Source organism: Suricata suricatta, chromosome 5, assembly GCF_006229205.1.
Source record: "Suricata suricatta isolate VVHF042 chromosome 5, meerkat_22Aug2017_6uvM2_HiC, whole genome shotgun sequence".
Lineage (NCBI taxonomy): Eukaryota > Metazoa > Chordata > Mammalia > Carnivora > Herpestidae > Suricata > Suricata suricatta.
The window spans coordinates 12727038-12740479 of record NC_043704.1 but is presented as its reverse complement, the minus strand read 5'-3'; the positions used below and the strand labels follow the sequence as shown (position 1 = coordinate 12740479).

The 13442-nt window shown below is 46.3% G+C and overlaps 1 protein-coding gene across 4 annotated transcripts in view; it reads left to right on the top strand.

Moving 5' to 3' along the window:
* Positions 1-13442, top strand: part of ITSN1 (intersectin 1) — a 147321-nt gene that overhangs the window by 82250 nt on the left and 51629 nt on the right. For 3 of the 4 annotated variants that reach the window (XM_029939017.1, XM_029939015.1, XM_029939014.1), the window contains exons 21-24: positions 3010-3215; positions 4043-4125; positions 7926-8092; positions 11272-11317. In XM_029939017.1, the coding sequence (XP_029794877.1) occupies positions 3010-3215; positions 4043-4125; positions 7926-8092; positions 11272-11317 (502 nt within the window). The remainder of the gene's footprint in view (positions 1-3009; positions 3216-4042; positions 4126-7925; positions 8093-11271; positions 11318-13442) is intronic. The other variant, XM_029939016.1, reaches the window with a different exon arrangement.

The following is a 13442-nucleotide window of genomic DNA, read 5'->3' as shown; positions in this document are numbered from 1 at the left end:
TCTGAGCTGTCAGCATAGAGCCCAACACGGGGCTCGAACCCACGAACGTGAGATCTGACCTGAGCCGAAGTCGGAGGCTTAACTGACTGAGCCACCCAGGAGCCCCAAGAAAGTATTTCTGAAAGTATAAAGTAGTTGTTCTCAGTATTGCTACCCAATACAATAAAGCAGGATTTTACTTAATACAGTAATGATAGAGGAATGAAATGTCTATGAATAATCAAACCAAGCAGAGCAAAAGCCCATCTGGCAGGCATTCGGGGGTCAGGCACAGTTTCTGATGTGAGAACAGCAGGTTCGTGGGGAGGTTCGAGCCGAGGGCGACGAGCAGCACCAGCAGCCAAGGACGGAGATGTGTGCCCGTTGGAGCCAAAGAAAAGGAATGCAGTCCAGGATCGAGCAAAGGATTTGGCCTCAGAGACAAACAAGAGGGGCACAGAGAGAGATTTTCAGTCGGCGGGAGGAGTTGGGTCTCAGGCGTATTAAGTTTGTAATGAAAGTGGGGCACCAGGTGGTTCCATCTGACAGGCAGTTAGAACATAGGTCGGAAACGTGTGAGATCTTCAAAAATGAGAGAACAGAGCAAGAAAATGGAGAGTACGCAGAGCGTGTGTGTTCTCCGATCCAGGAGAGGGGCAGGAGCCCCCCGCCTGACGTGCTCCTTCCCTTTGCTTCTGTCCCGGCTCGGCTGTTTGCAGACAGGGGGTGGTGATCGGGGCGGAGAGCGTTCTGCGGGGCCAGAGGAATGTACTCGTGGCCCGGGAAGGTGTAGGGTCAACCGATGGCAGAGGGCTCAGAGGGCTCGGGAGCCAGAGGGGGAACAAGTGGAAAGATCTGTGGCAGCAAACAGAGGGAAGCACTAGAGTCCAGCACCAGGAACATGACGGGGTGGGATGGAAACTGCGTTCAAGCTGCAGAAAGAAGATGGGATCCTTCTGGGAGAGGAAGGGGGAGGAGAGAGAGGAGGGCAGGTGTCAGCATTCTCGGGAGGGGAAGGGACCCTGAGGGCCTGCGGAGTGCACACAATCGGAAATGAGCAGAGAGGAGGCTTGCTTGGTTGGATGGAACCTGAGTCTGTCACTGGTCATCTCTGCACGTGGTCTCCGCTTTCTGCAGCAATACTGACTTCACAGCTGGGGACTAGAAATTGCAATAGCGACAGAAGCTCTACTGCTTTTGTGATTATTACTGTCACAGCAACACTAAGGATAGATTTATTAAACTCTCTTAACAAGCGAAAGTGTCTCTGTTTTATAATGTGGAAACTGAGGCCTAAGGAGATTAAACGGTTGTCCCGAGTCATGAAATTGGTAAGTGACATGCTTGGGGTCCCAGCCCTGAGTCCATGCTCTGTCCGTCCGGCCCCAGGCTGGTAATTAGGACATTTCCATGTGGAAAGGTTGACAAGGCAGGGACAGGGAAATCGTTGCAGGATGAGAGTTTATGAAATTCCAGGGAGGGCCCACCCAGCGGAAATGGCTGCCCCTGGGGTCTGTTCTTGGCAGAGAAATGAATGGAGGCGGCTCGGAGGATTCAGCAGCACAGAAGAGCCTTGAGCTGCCAGGCTGGGGTGGGGCGGGGGGTCCCCGCAAGCCCCCGAGAGGCGAATGGGAGGTGGAGAATGTATGGGCTTTGAAGGGGTGCATGGCTGAGATGGAAGTGGGTAGGGATGTCATCCCTTTAAGAAGGGGAGGACCCAGAAGAGCAGGATATAGAGGCCGTGAACATGGACACTGGGGCAGTTCGACCTGGCACAGATACCCAGTTTATCAGACGTAATCACAGCGCAGTGTTGAGGAAAATGTCCTCTGGAGGCGGGTACAGGTTGGCTCTGAACGAGCCGTCTTCGGGCATTGTCCTTGTTCCCATTTTCATCGATGACTGCATGTTGACATCTTTTTTTTTTTTTTATGGTATCGTAATGTTTTTATGTTATAGCTTTTAAAAAGATAATAAATGCCTCACCCTACCTTTCCAGCCTCTGCTCCTCCTACACCCCTCCATGAAACTAGGCCGCATGCACCCCAGGATCGTGCTCCACTTCCGGGACTTTTGGCAGTGGACCACCTCGAGGCCTCTGCCCAGAGCGCGCGTCCTCCGGAGCCCTGGCCCGCAAACTCCCTGTCGTCCGTCAGGGCCCGACTCCAGCGCTGCCGCCTCCGAGGAACGTTCCCTGTTGCCCTTGAGCACAGTTCCTTCCTCTTTTCTCTCCGTTCCCACAGCGAATAGCTGGAGCCTCTGTGTAGTCGATTCTGTTCAGGCGGGTGGCACCTGTCCCTGTGTGTGTCACTCCTGTCTGTTCATTGTGAAGCCTTGGCTAATAATATCATACTGACCTTTTAGTGTAATGCTTTATGGTTAATAAAGTCTTTTAGCCTAAATTATTTTGAGGAGGCAGAGGTGGCATTTTATTCATCTTCGCAACCCCACATGTGGCCTTTGCATGGAGACATTTGTGATGGATTACAGTGGATCTATGCCAGCCGAACCCCTGTGTCTGAAAAAAAGAACTCAGACATGCACAGTCCAATGCAGGGCATATTTTCCTGTGTCCACCCGGACTAAGACATCAATTATCCTTTGAGACTCCGTAAGATTTCTGCTCTGGTTATTACTTTTTCACCGAACATCCAAATCAGATTGGAAATGGGGCAGGGGCCCTGGGCAACTTGGGGGTTAAAATAGAGCCAAATATAAAAGGCACAGATGCCACAAAACAAACACGACCTCCTGGCTTGTTCAAATAGGGGGTTCGAGACGGCCAGACCATGGCTTTGTGAATAGGCTGGCGGGTTTTCGCCTTCTCCTTTTTGAAAACAGGCGATCACTAAGAGACGATGAGGCGTCCAGCCCCCGTGCAGCACTGAGGCAGGGTCCTTGGTGACTGTGTGTATGCCATGCCCACATGCACCTCCTTCTGGAAAGGAGGGTTCGTGCCAGGGTTTGTGGGGCCTGCGTTGCTAACAGATCACAGAGTAATGAGAGCTCCTTTATGTATTTCCACACAAGGGTGAAAAGGTGGAGGGGCTACAGGCGCAAGCCCTGTATCCTTGGAGAGCCAAAAAGGACAACCACTTAAATTTTAACAAAAACGATGTCATCACCGTCCTGGAACAGCAAGACATGTGGTGGTTTGGAGAAGTTCAAGGTCAGAAGGGTTGGTTCCCCAAGTCTTACGTGAAACTCATTTCAGGGCCCATAAGGAAATCTACAAGGTATTTGTGTGTTTATCTGCTTCTATTAGATGAAAACAATGTTAGGCATTAAGTTCTTGCTTGCCTTGGTTACAATTCACAGATAGGGCTGTGGGATTATTTTGTCTTCTTTGATCTCTTTTGGGTTGGGTTTTTTTTTTTTGTCTTCTTTTGATCTTTTAACTACAAAAGTTAGAGTATGCATCCACAGAAGGCAGCCTCTGACAGATAAATGTCATTTTTTTCCTTCCCTTGTGGAAGCCTGTATGTCTTGTTTTTCACTGACTTCTGTAAGAGGGAATTCTACGCCAAGAGCTGGAACATTCTTGTGGATTTGTTGGCGATTATGCCTCTCTGCATGCATAGTACCCAGGCCTGTGCCAGCTACACATGAATACTCACAGCTCCAAAGCATTTGGGGAAACAGTGGAAAGAATGAGCTCTCTTTTTGTGTTAGGAACCCTATAGCATGGATCCTGTAACTGGAAAGTTGTGGTTTAATTATTGCAGTCATATAGCTGTGCAAAACAAATTATGAGCTTTAAGAAGATAAAAAATAGCAAAAATATTGGATGAGCATCTATTATTCAGGCTTTGAAATAGACCAGTAGACCCTGAGCGTGCACACACCATTGCAGGTGTGGAAACACAAGAATGTGAGCCTAGAATCATGCCTTGTGCACCTTGTGTGTTTTAGCCCAAGGACAACTGTCTCAGCTATAAATTGCTCAAAGTTTTAAACGTTAAGCAGCTTTAAAAAAAAAAAAAAGGAAAATCATTGTCATTTGTATGATTATCTTTGAAGATAAAAATTAAAATTAAAATCCTTTCTCCTCCAACTCTTTCAGCTTGGATTCCGGTTCTTCAGAAAGTCCTGCTAGTCTAAAGAGAGTCGCTTCTCCAGCAGCCAAGCCGGCCGTTTCGGGAGAAGGTGAGAGCCTGAGTCCATTTCTGTCCTTTAGAAGGGCCACGGGGATCACATAATATAAACTGTAAATGTTCAAAAGAGATTGGATTTCACTTTAAAACAGACCACATTATGTTCAGTGCCTGCAACTCTGAGGTAGAATGAAAGGTTAAGATCTTTACAGAAGCGAAGGACTTTAAAAATCGTATCAGATATATTGATCATAAGAACTGAATCTTCTAATTCTATTTGATTCTGAGCCCTTTGACTTTTGAAAGAGGCCCCCCAGCAGGACTAGGGATCTGTCGCTGAATTATGATCATGGCTGCCCTTAATATAGTCAGTTCCTCCCTGACTGGTAGATCAGTGTTTTGTTTTAAAACTAACTACGCAGCTGAGTAAAGATGTCTGTCACAGCAGCCTCAATGTCCTCTCTATTGCCTCTAATGAAAGCGAGAAGTTCAGTTTTTCTGTTCATTGTAAATAACCACACCAGATGACTTGGGCCTGAAAAACTCATTTTGAGTGCCTATTACACTATTAATCAGTTGCCTTATTTTTTGGCCCCTACTCCATGACATAATTCTAAGGATCGTATATGCCGATATTTGGGATGGGTTTTTAAATGAACAAAACCCACATAATCCGGGCTCTAATGGTAAAAATCTCATGTCCTCTTGCAGTCAGTGTAGCCATTATTGAAGAATGTAGTCTTCATTGAAGATGGCTGCCCGCGCTTGACACGCTTTCCCCTAGACGTCTGAACGGTGCTTGTAGCTAGCAGATGTCTGCCCAGTTGTGTACTGATTTTTCATGGGTTCCTCGAATAAATTATATGAAGATGGAGTCTTCTCTTTAGTTTGTTTGCCATCATGAGATCGTTGCATTCCTTAGGAAGCTTGCCTTGTGAAAACAGTTATGGAAACAATTTTGTCAGTGGAGACAGCAAGGAATAAGGTTTAATGGTATTTCAGACTCACGGTCACAAAATTTCTTTTTCAAAGGGGATTTTAGAAGCAAAAAGTTTATAGTTTCTAGGTATAGCGGTAAAACCTCACCACTACTAAACAAATTCAGCATTTTGTTGCATCCAGTTTTTGCTATTTCCACCAAAACAATCATTGGCATAGTTCTTTCTACATACATTCTTGCCCGTCTGAATGGGTTTTTTATCCACTGTGAGCAGAATAAGGCCAAAAAAAAGCTCTTTTTGAAACATAGCACGGGCGGTCAGTATTGTATAAAGCAATCATGATTCCGCCCAAACTCAGTGTGCTGTGTCTAGTTAAGTCTCGTCAGAGGCCGAAGTTTCTACCCTGGCTCTCACCTAGTAGCCATGTAGTTTTGGTCATGCCTCTACTTCCTCATCTGTGCAGTGGGCGTAAGGACCGGCCCTTCAGGTAGGAAATTATTACAGGACAAGGAGATAATGTCTGTAGAGCATTTAGGAGAAAGGTCAGTAAGTGTCTGCCGCTGTTTTCTCCTGTTTGCTTCATTTCCTGGACTGTCAGTGCAGGGTCCCTGAAGGCAGCGAGCATTCTCCCCTACGAGCTGTGCTGATGAATGCTGATTTGCTTTGAAACCTGTACAGAGGCCTCATCCCTTGAGGCCCCCATATATAGGTCTTAGGTGAGCCACCCACACACGTTGCTTAAAGAGAAATTCTAATCTTTGGTGACAATGACTACTTCCATTGTGAGATGATTTAGGTGTATTAGAAAATTCTGGAAGAGATTGCGGGCATACTGGAGCCCTGTGGGAGCACTCGGCATGTGCAGATCTGAGAAGAGCTATTGACATATATTAGCGGGCCCCTATTAATACTGCATTACGGGTAGTCGAATTTCGAGTGAACCGTACCCAGGTTAGATGGTCCATTTGAGCAGCTCTTAGACGACACCTGCACGGGGACGGCCAGTGCCCTGTGTTAAACGTGTCTAGAGGAGGGTCTGAGGGCCTCCAGCCACCCTCCTGTCCCTGGGCTCTCACGGAGCCCTGCCACGGCCTCGCAGATTCCTGGGTGCGTCGCCAGGCGAGCAGAGCTGCAGTCTTTGCAGTCTCCTTGGTGTCTTTACAGCGCAGCAGCAAGTTCAGCCAGAGTTCACGCTTCTGAAGCTTCTTAAACATTTTGCAAGTTACTTCAAAATGCAGATCTGTTTTTGAGAAAGCGACTTTTCAGCACAAGAATCAGTAGGGGGGGATGTGGACAGTCTGGATTTGCCAAGGATCCTGTCTTGCGTGGCCAAACACGAGCTCAGGAGCAAGGAACAGCAGAACAAAAAGTGAAGGGTCAGAATATTGAGAAACCAGAAAAAGGACTATATTAAAGAAAAGAGAATGTCCTTAGCAAACCTGCCAGACTTTGATTTCCGTGTGTGGGAAATCATTTTTCCAGTTTTCACTGTGGAGGTGGGTGTGAGCAGCGCTGGAGGGCTAAAGACAGAGAGTCCTCTGTTCTCCCTCGCACATTTGGATGACCTCGTGTCTGCCGTGGGGTCCCGCTCACCAGCCGTCGCTGCTGGATCAGCCTGCAGGTCAGCGCCGCCGAGGCTGAGGCCGCCCCTGCAGGGCTCTCCCACGTTGTAGAGCTGCCCACATTAGCAAACACATTAGGGGGTTTTGTGGTTTTTGTGTGTTTGTTATAGCTTTCATTAGTACCTCCTGCAGAGCCTCTTATAATTAGCCGAAAGGATTCCTCCATAGTAAGTTTCTGCCTAGGAATTAATGTTAGGCTCTGAATTTAAGGGCTCCGTGTGAACTTTTGGTGCAAAGCCTGCATCATCCATCATAAAAATGAACTTTCTGGGTAAATGGTGATTTTTTTTTTAAATGCCTTTAAAAAATTACACAAAAGGCCTAGGATAAGATGGAGAAAAAGTAGAAGCAAGAAACCTAGGCACATCTTTCTGTAAATCTTTTATTCTCTACCTAGTGTAGTGTCTAGAATTCTGTGCCTAGTGATCTTTCTGAGCACCTTAGTAAAATCAACTATTTGTCATCAAAAAGAAAAATTTCCTCTGGAATGCACACCCTTCACAGTGAAGACAGTAAAGAACATTGGTTCTATTTTTTTTAAGACTTGAATAATAAAATGTAAGAAACTGAGATTTCTTTTCAACTTGTTCAGAAAGTCTTGCTTATTTTCTGGGATTAAGTAGACATTGCTTTACGATCAGTCCGCTACCTATTTATGCACTTGAATGACCAGTAGATGCCCATTTTTAACTAAATAATGTACATCTTTTCTTTTGTGTTTTAACAGCTTCCTACCATCTGTGTATATGGCACAAAAGGGCATAAGTTTTTACTCGGGCACGTGAATAATGAGAAAACTGTGTCTAATTTACATGCAGGATATACTGTATCTAAAAATGTTCCAAAATTGTGACTTGGAAATACAAATATATGCTATGTGTACAAGGTCCTCTGTGCTAATACATCTACACCAGCGCTCAGCACGACACGGGTACTCAGTAAATGTTAGTTAAAAGCAAACGCAAAAACCATTTTCACTTAAAATCATGGCATCGAATGGTAGCTCACCCATGGTACTCCGTGTTGGGGGACATACAGTTGGCTCTTTTGTTCCCGTGGCTGGGTCTTCCCAGGAATTGTCTCCGTGTCTGCAATTAACTGAACTTTTATGTGCAGTTTGGGAATTTAGAGCCCAGGGTGTTCTACAGCTCTGTTTTATCTGGGACTACCCTCTCTCTTGAATGGACCTTATCCTAACTTCCATATTCATGAACTTGCATTTGTGAAGCTGTCTGGGATTTCTGTAAACAATCAAGTTCTCTCCGTATCTTGATATTTCTCCCCACCAGAATTTATTGCCATGTACACTTACGAGAGTTCTGAGCAAGGCGATTTAACCTTTCAGCAAGGGGATGTGATTTTGGTTACCAAGAAAGATGGTGACTGGTGGACAGGAACGGTGGGCGACAAGTCTGGAGTCTTCCCTTCTAACTATGTGAGGCTTAAAGATTCAGAGGTAAACCCACATTCACTGTTTCCTCCCCCTTTCTGTGCGGTGATTCTCTTTGCAGTGAGTCATGATATTTGACCATGAAACACTTTGATGGGTTTTGCTAAAATTCTGGGACATTGACAGCAAATACAGAGTGACCTGTAATCGTTTGAACTTGCCGCAGGGTTCCCACCAGTAGAAGACGCCCTGGGAGCTAAGTGGAGTTTGCGTATAAGGAGGCTGGTCTGCGTCCCCTGGGTTAACATTGGTCTCTATTCCTGCCCGTGACTGACAGGATTTGGAGTAAACGTTCTTGATCAGGTCTTCATGAGCACCGATCCGGGGTACCTGAAGGAGTACACACAGCAGTATTTTGCCCATGTAAACAAAAGGATTGGGGTGATACTGGCCCCAGAACATTGGGCAGTAGAGAGTTTCCAAAATTTTTATATTTTGCCTCCATATTAGGAAGACACAAGATCTAAGAGATCCAACACACTTCTGCCTGGGCCTTAGGATCTCAGACCCAGTGACCAGGGCCTGAATATATTCTAAATGCTGTTGTCCTGATAAATCAGAAATGGCTCCCATCGTTGTTACCTGGGCCCGAAAGATTCCATTGCCTAACAAGTGGTCCTGAAGTAGTTTGAGTTTAACGAAACGGGGTGGACCTCCAGAGTATCGGAAACCTAACTTTGTCGTGGCCAATTTCAAGTTAGTGGAGAATTTCAGGGGAAACCAATGGAGTCCTTTAACAGAGAGCCATTGCCCATACATAAACCGACAAGAACTGGCTCCCCTACGCCCACCCACCGGCTGGCTCCGGTGTAAGCCACTGCACAGCCCCTCTCTCCTTCGAAGGCCAGTTGCTGGGGCCGGCCCACAGGCGGCCTGGGTGCAGCTGCTTCGGAAGCCAGGGGTCTGGCCCCACGCTGCAGCCCGCTCACAGCCGCGCTCATCTTCTCTGCGGTTCCCAGGAGCACTTCGTATTTTGCTCAGGTTTTGTTTTGTTTTTTTCAGGGAGTGTCGTCTTTGCATTTTGGGGGGTTTTTTGTTGTTGTTTTTTCTTACTGTGGTCTTGAAAGCAGCTTTATTGAGACACCCAGGAGGGATTTGCAGGAATTTGCCTACCTCTGGAGAATTTGGCAGAAGCCAGGTAGAAAGTACTTCTGTCCAGGAGGACAGCCAGCAAATTGTCCCCCTCAGACCTGGAGAGGGGAGAATTGGGCTTACCTCCAGGCTGCCAGTTGGATCCAGTAAGAATGCTACAGATCATAGTTCAGGGGCACAGGGGAAAAAATACAACTAAACTCAATTTCTGTTACTAGGCATGAAGACTTTCAAGGGACTACCTTTTGGATCAATTAAAAAACAAAAGCCATTACTTATATTGTATTTTAATAAATTATAGTTTCTATAAAACATCTAAGTGAAAAAAAACCTGGCATTTTTAAAGGTAAACTGAGTCGTAAGGTGCTCTTTAACCACAGTCTTAAATTAAGAGCCACAGAAGAACTAGCAAAATCTTTGTCCAAAGATTTTGGACAAACATTGAGCTACATTTCATAATGATGAAAAAATCTAAAAAGCTAAAAAGCTAGCTCTTTCATTTTCCTTGGACACGGAGTTCAGTGTATAAGGAAAATTTCCTGCTAAAACCAGACCCAGCCCCAGATACCAGAATTGCCCCTCTGGGCATGGGCGTGGCTATATTATCCTGGCCTCCTGTCTCGGTAAGGGGAGGGCTGGGGCACAGGGCCTGGGGCAGCTTTTCTCCCGCATTCTTGAGGGGTGCTAGGACAGAATCTGATCTTCTGAGAATGTCTTAGCGTCTGTGCGGCTGTGATGTTAAACAGGGAGCATGCTGGGCAACCCTGGCTGGCTCAGCAGATACAGCATGTGGCTCTTGATCTTGGGGTTGTGAGTTCAAGCCCCATGTTGGGTGGAAAGCCTACTTTTAAAAAAGTAGGGGAGCACACTGAAGCTCCTTGGAGCCTGTCATTGGGTGTTGCCAGTGGCCACATTCCTTTTATAGACTCTGGGGAATGTCCTATAAGCCCATCCTGGGAAAGTAACCGGCATATGGAATCTCATTTCATTAGTATTCCTTTATTTTGATACGCAGCCTATAGAAATAGCAAGGGAGATTGGTATTACACATTTTGAGAATACAGAAATCATAATCAGAGTAACACTTGTAACTCAAACTTTCCCTGGTAAATGGTTATTAAATTCCAAGAACCCAAATAAAGGGACTATATGATAAGTTAGATAAATGACATGTTTTTATTCTTACAGTAACTGTCATTTGCTTTATTAAGACTTTTGTTTTGATCAGAATACTTATATTTACTGGCAAATAGGGACTGGAGGATGAAAATCAATTCAGAATAAAGCACTTTGTAATGACAAAGTACAGTCTGGCCCCTGCCCTGACTCGAGATCTCTCTTGGCTTGTTCAGCTGGTTTAAAATTCCATGAGTATCCATAAAGGAATGCCACCCCAGAGCACTTTTGGAACAATTAGGAGTTGCAAAAAAAAAAAAAAAGGTCTGCTTCTATGGATTGTACAGCCAGCACTGAAAGAGGAATTTGAGTGTGTAAGCAGTGTAAGGTTTGCGAGGAAAGGAGCCTCAGGAGAGGGGCTGCCTCTGTGGATAAAGACGTGAATGGATGGGGAAGGTGTGTTTGAATTGCCACTGTACTGTTTCAGTTATTTTAAAACAAAAAAAAAGACCCTAAAAATGTGGTAAAATATTAATGTTTTAAGTAGTAATCTGGGTTTGGGGCACCTAGATGCCAAGAGTCTCTCTAGTTTCTTATGTGTGAAATACTGAATAACCATTTGAACATAAGCAGGAGCTCAGTGTTTAGGACATAGACTAACAGTCTTCCTCGCCTGACACCCCCAAGGGCAGGATGCTATACACAGACAGAACTTGAGCCCTTTGGGGTCCTACAGTGCCACAAACTTTGCTCCCTTTTCTCTGAAGAAGAGGATAAAAGCTGTGTGTTTTAAAGTCCTTATTTTGCCCCATGGTTCCCCGGTACCCATCGGATGTCAGGAGATGCAGGGCTGCTGTGTTTCCCCAGAATGCACAGGGGGCTTTAGGGGCTCGAGCTTGTTTCATCATTGATCATTTTGTAAGTTGCATGACCAAAACTCTGCAGTATGCAAATGAGACCTTTTGCTCTGTTTTAAGGGCTCTGGAACTGCTGGGAAAACAGGGAGTTTAGGAAAAAAACCTGGTAAGTTACAAACCCTGATGCTTATTTTTCACTGTTTTGAATATAATCTTTGTTTATTAGGGCCCGAAGCCTAAAAAGAAAGACAAAAGAACCTTTCCTGGGAGTGGTTGGAGTAGACCCTTTTCTTAGAATCCGCTGATAATGTATACACGGTTTTGAACTATGGCCGTTGCTTCACATGTGGGGAGCGGGGACATGGCTAGACAGGATGTTCTTGGGTCGTGAAGTAAGTCAGGCAGTGTGGTGGGACATGGTGATGCATGGAGCTGTAAGATTTGGGCTCAGCCGCTGCTTCGTCACCCTCTTGGTAGGTGCAAGACCCTCTTTTCCTCCCCTAATGGCACATTCAGTCCCAGGACCTCACTAGCGGAGAGATTTGAAGAGCAACTAAGTGCAGGTCCCATTAATTGGGAAGCCCACGGGGTGGTTTTCGCCTGAGGTACACATTGAAGGCACAAAATTATAGCCATCCCTCCGATTTCGGGGCTTTCGTTTACTTAAACAAAATCACATGGTCTACAAATAGCACCATGAAAGAGGAGAAAAAAGCAGACGTGAAATAATACGGTTTGTACGACACGTCCTCCCCATTTAGGTCATTTGGGTGACTCGCCGTGATGTCCGTAGGAGATGGTAGGTCACAGAGTCCCTGCCAGGCAGAGAGGGGATCCGGGCATTTCAGTGTGGGTGCTCCGCCCCAGAGGGCCTTACCCAGCCGGGAAAAGTGGGCTCTCAGATTGTCATAGGATTCTGGTCGGACTCCAGATCCTGGGACACCTGGGTCAAATCTGTGTTTTAACTGTGCGTGTTTTCCATTTCGGATTGTAATTCCAAAGGGTCCAGATGGGCTTAACTTTATACTAAGCGAGCTGCTCAGGGACACAAAAGACAGAAAAGAATGCTGGGGCAGACTGCTGGCGGTGCGTGCCAGGTCCTTTGAGGAGCAGGAAAAGCGGAGGCCAAATAGGACACTAATTTGGACTCCCTCCAACCCAAAAACTCTTGGAATCTAGAGCCTAGTCCTTGGTGAGTTATGGGAGAATTCTTACCCCTTGCACAGATTTCCCAGCTAGGGCTGTGAATGGGGCCAAGGTGTAGGTAAGCTGGCCGCCTCCTTGCTTCACCTGATCTCCCTAAAGCATCTAAGAGGGACAGTCCTGCCCCCTGACAGCCTGGCACCCCAAGCATGGTGGCCGGAGGCTGATGGCAGAATAGGGACATAGAGGGTTGCTGCTGCTGCGCCTCTTAGAGAAGGAGGAAGTACCTGTCAGAGGACAGGGTCTTTACCTCTTGTCTGTCTTCCTTTACTGCATCCTTCTTTCTGTCAAGATCTGTTCTGACAGGGGGAGAGAGTAGAAGAATGGAACAGTTTGTTCCTTGCTGCTTCTAGAAGTTCCGGAAGCAGTCACTGCGGATATGCCAGAATTTAGTCAGAGAAGGATTTTGTCTTTTCGTACTTGACCTCCTGTGCCAGTAGAAATGTGCTTTTCAGAGCCTGGTCTGTGGTGCTGCTGGAATTTTTCCCATGAGATTTTTAACATTCAGGGAAAGTTACAGAACTGTTTATGTTGGGTTTTTTTCCTGTGCTGAACTGTTTATGCATAAAACTACCCTCTTAACTCCAGATCCCTTTTTTTTTTAACTCGAAATAAAAAGAAAGAAACATGCATTGACATGATTTTTCCCTGATATTCACCCTCAAAATGGGAGCCACAAAGAAAACGGTCACATGGGTGGGGCTGAGCGTCTAAAGCCACAACACATAAATCCGCTAGTGTCAGGCTCCCAAAAGTTTCTGGAGAAAAGAGAATTTCTTGTTACTTACTTGGCCTATCGGAAAGCTCCACCTGAGTTCTTTCATTCCCTTTGCCGGAGGCCCAGCTGTTGGCCACAGGGCATTCTGGGTCATAGTGGGAGGGGCTGGGACCGGAGGTGCAGGAATTGGGAACAGAGTGGGGTTCGCGGAGGGAAGTTGGTAAATGACTTCTGAGAGGTGGTGAGGAAGTCCTAGAGCAGCACCAAAAGGTCCCCCGAGCCCCAGTATGCTGCCTGTGGACTGGGGGTCGTGGAACGGGGGCGACCCAGTGGGTCGTCTCCATTGAGTAGAAAGCCAGCCCAGTGCCGT